The sequence below is a fragment of the Lupinus angustifolius genome, chromosome LG07 (genome assembly GCF_001865875.1).
Source record: "Lupinus angustifolius cultivar Tanjil chromosome LG07, LupAngTanjil_v1.0, whole genome shotgun sequence".
Taxonomy (NCBI): Eukaryota; Viridiplantae; Streptophyta; class Magnoliopsida; order Fabales; family Fabaceae; genus Lupinus; species Lupinus angustifolius.
Genome location: NC_032015.1, coordinates 7919051 through 7921435, shown reverse-complemented (window position 1 = coordinate 7921435; position 2385 = coordinate 7919051). Strand labels below are relative to the sequence as shown.

At 34.1% G+C, this 2385-nt stretch overlaps 1 protein-coding gene across 1 annotated transcript in view; it reads left to right on the top strand.

Moving 5' to 3' along the window:
* LOC109352157 (repetitive proline-rich cell wall protein 1-like) overlaps positions 1923-2385 on the top strand; it is a 925-nt gene continuing 462 nt past the window's right edge. The window contains exon 1 of the mRNA XM_019594011.1: positions 1923-2381. Coding sequence (XP_019449556.1) covers positions 1965-2381 — 417 coding nt within the window. The 5' untranslated portion in view covers positions 1923-1964. The remainder of the gene's footprint in view (positions 2382-2385) is intronic.

Below are 2385 nucleotides of genomic sequence, written 5' to 3'. Positions count from 1 at the left end.
AGACAAGATAAAGAAGGTAAAATTACAAACTCTCAGAAGGCAATATGAGTTGTTAATTGATGATTTTTTTTGGTAATTAGTAGGGGTAAAACCCCAACAGAACTACACTAAGACATTATGGGGATAAACACACCAGTACACTCAAATGAAAGTAAATCGCTACAAGTGGATGGCATATCCACAACATGTAATCCCAGTTCCAAACCATAGGAACAATTAATATGAGTGAGTTATAGCATATAAAAACATGCCAACAAAAATAGGTAAAAAAATTCAACTCATGTCACATAAGTACAAGTTTGATTGTTTGAATATGCTAGAAATCCAATTATACTTTTCAATATGGTGTTTTCTAATAACAAACAGCACCTACTATAAGCACCGACAAAATAACACTTGGGTTTTGTTTAGTTTTCCTTATTAAGTAAAAATATTGCATTATTCAATTATAGAATCCCACCAAAAGAAGGTAGGAAATACATGGGCGGTTTGAGTACACAATTTAGTGTGAATTATTGTCACGAGACTTGGTTTTGGCCATCATCTTTAAGCCTTTTCAAGGGAATGACCAACGTTTTCAATCTATGATTCCAATAAACTTTAACATATAATAGAGTGCGAAACTATGGAATTTTTGCTCTCAATTCAAAGGACAATTTTAGTCCATGTAGAAAATATAAAGAATATAATATATATGTACTAAGTGTAAACATTTATATACAAATAATAAATAAATATAAAGAAAATAATATCTATGTATTCACATAAAAAATTGAATATAAATAATAAATTATTCATAATTCACTTATATTAATTTTATTTAAAAATTAATGATAATTGAAAATCAATAATCACACACCGTAAACAATATCAAAAACTTTTTTTCTCAATATAAAAGTTACTGTCGGTGCGTCAAAAGATAAGATTCGTAGTGGCATACAGTGATCTTGTCCTTTGTCTTTTTTCGCATAATTTTCTACGCTGCTACTTACTACTTATATAAGGACAATTATTTGTATCATTGTTGAATAACTCGCACCAACCTTTGACTTTTTATACACCGCTTACCAAACAAATATCGATTGATTGGATGGTGAGGGTAAAAATGACCCTCTCCTTACAGCTTAGCTGTTTAACGAGTTAAGATTTTTAATTTATGTATTTTTATTTGATCATGTGTGGATTATACTTGTGAGAAATCTTCACTAATAAGCTAAATTGTTTTATATGAGAAGGTAAGTGAAAGAAAAATATAAATATAACAATATGTTTTTACCTAAAATCTTAAGATATCAAATCATTTATTCATATGTTTTTCAACTCATTCGCTTTTACCTTTCACACTTTGACATACCCAACATCTATCTTAAGTGTATGTTATTTCTCATTAGAATATTGGATAAGCTACTACTAGATTCTATATCAAATTGCATAGTTGTTGTAGGCTTGTCTTAACATCATCAGAACACACCATATTGCCACATTGTCCTATCGTGATACACAAATCACACGTAGATCTATCAATCATTAGCCGCTTCAATATTCAATTGAGTTGTTGAATCATCGACTCTGATACAACTTGTTATGAGATCTTTATCCATGAACTAAATTATTCTTCTCTTAGGCTAAGTGAATGACACATATAAATAAATTTCATACCAAAATTTGACCCAAAACCTTAAAACATTAACTCTAATACACTTGTTACTTTCTATCTTTACAAATATTCTCACTTCGAAAAGAACTTTAATCTCATATTGAGACATCTAAATTCTGTCAATTTTTTTTTCTTTCAAGTGATTAAATTACAAGTAGCTACAGACGTGAGTTATAAAAAAAGTATAAAGCTTTAAGAAAATCATTTAAATCTATAAAGAAATCCAAATCCTTGGTAGAAACAGACACCTCCTTACTAGTATAAAAGTAGATCATTAGTGCTTTGCTAAAACACAAGAGTCACAAACATGGCTTACTTACCCTCCTTCCTATTGCTCCTTGCAGCTCTCACCCTCTCTCCTCAAGGGCTTGCGAACTATGAAAAGCCTCCTGAGTACAAACCTCCCATTGAGAAACCACCCGTTTATAAGCCGCCAGTTGAGAAGCCCCCAATATACAAGCCCCCAGTCGAGAAGCCTCCAGTGTACAAACCACCAGTCGTGAAGCCCCCGGTGTACAAGCCACCAGTCGTGAAGCCCCCGGTATATAAGCCCCCAGTCGTGAAGCCACCAGTCGTGAAGCCCCCAGTCGTGAAGCCACCAGTCGTGAAGCCCCCAGTCGTGAAGCCACCAGTCGTGAAGCCCCCAGTCGTGAAGCCACCAGTCGTGAAGCCCCCAGTCGTGAAGCCACCAGTCGTGAAGCCCCCAGTCGTGAAGCCACCAGTCGTGA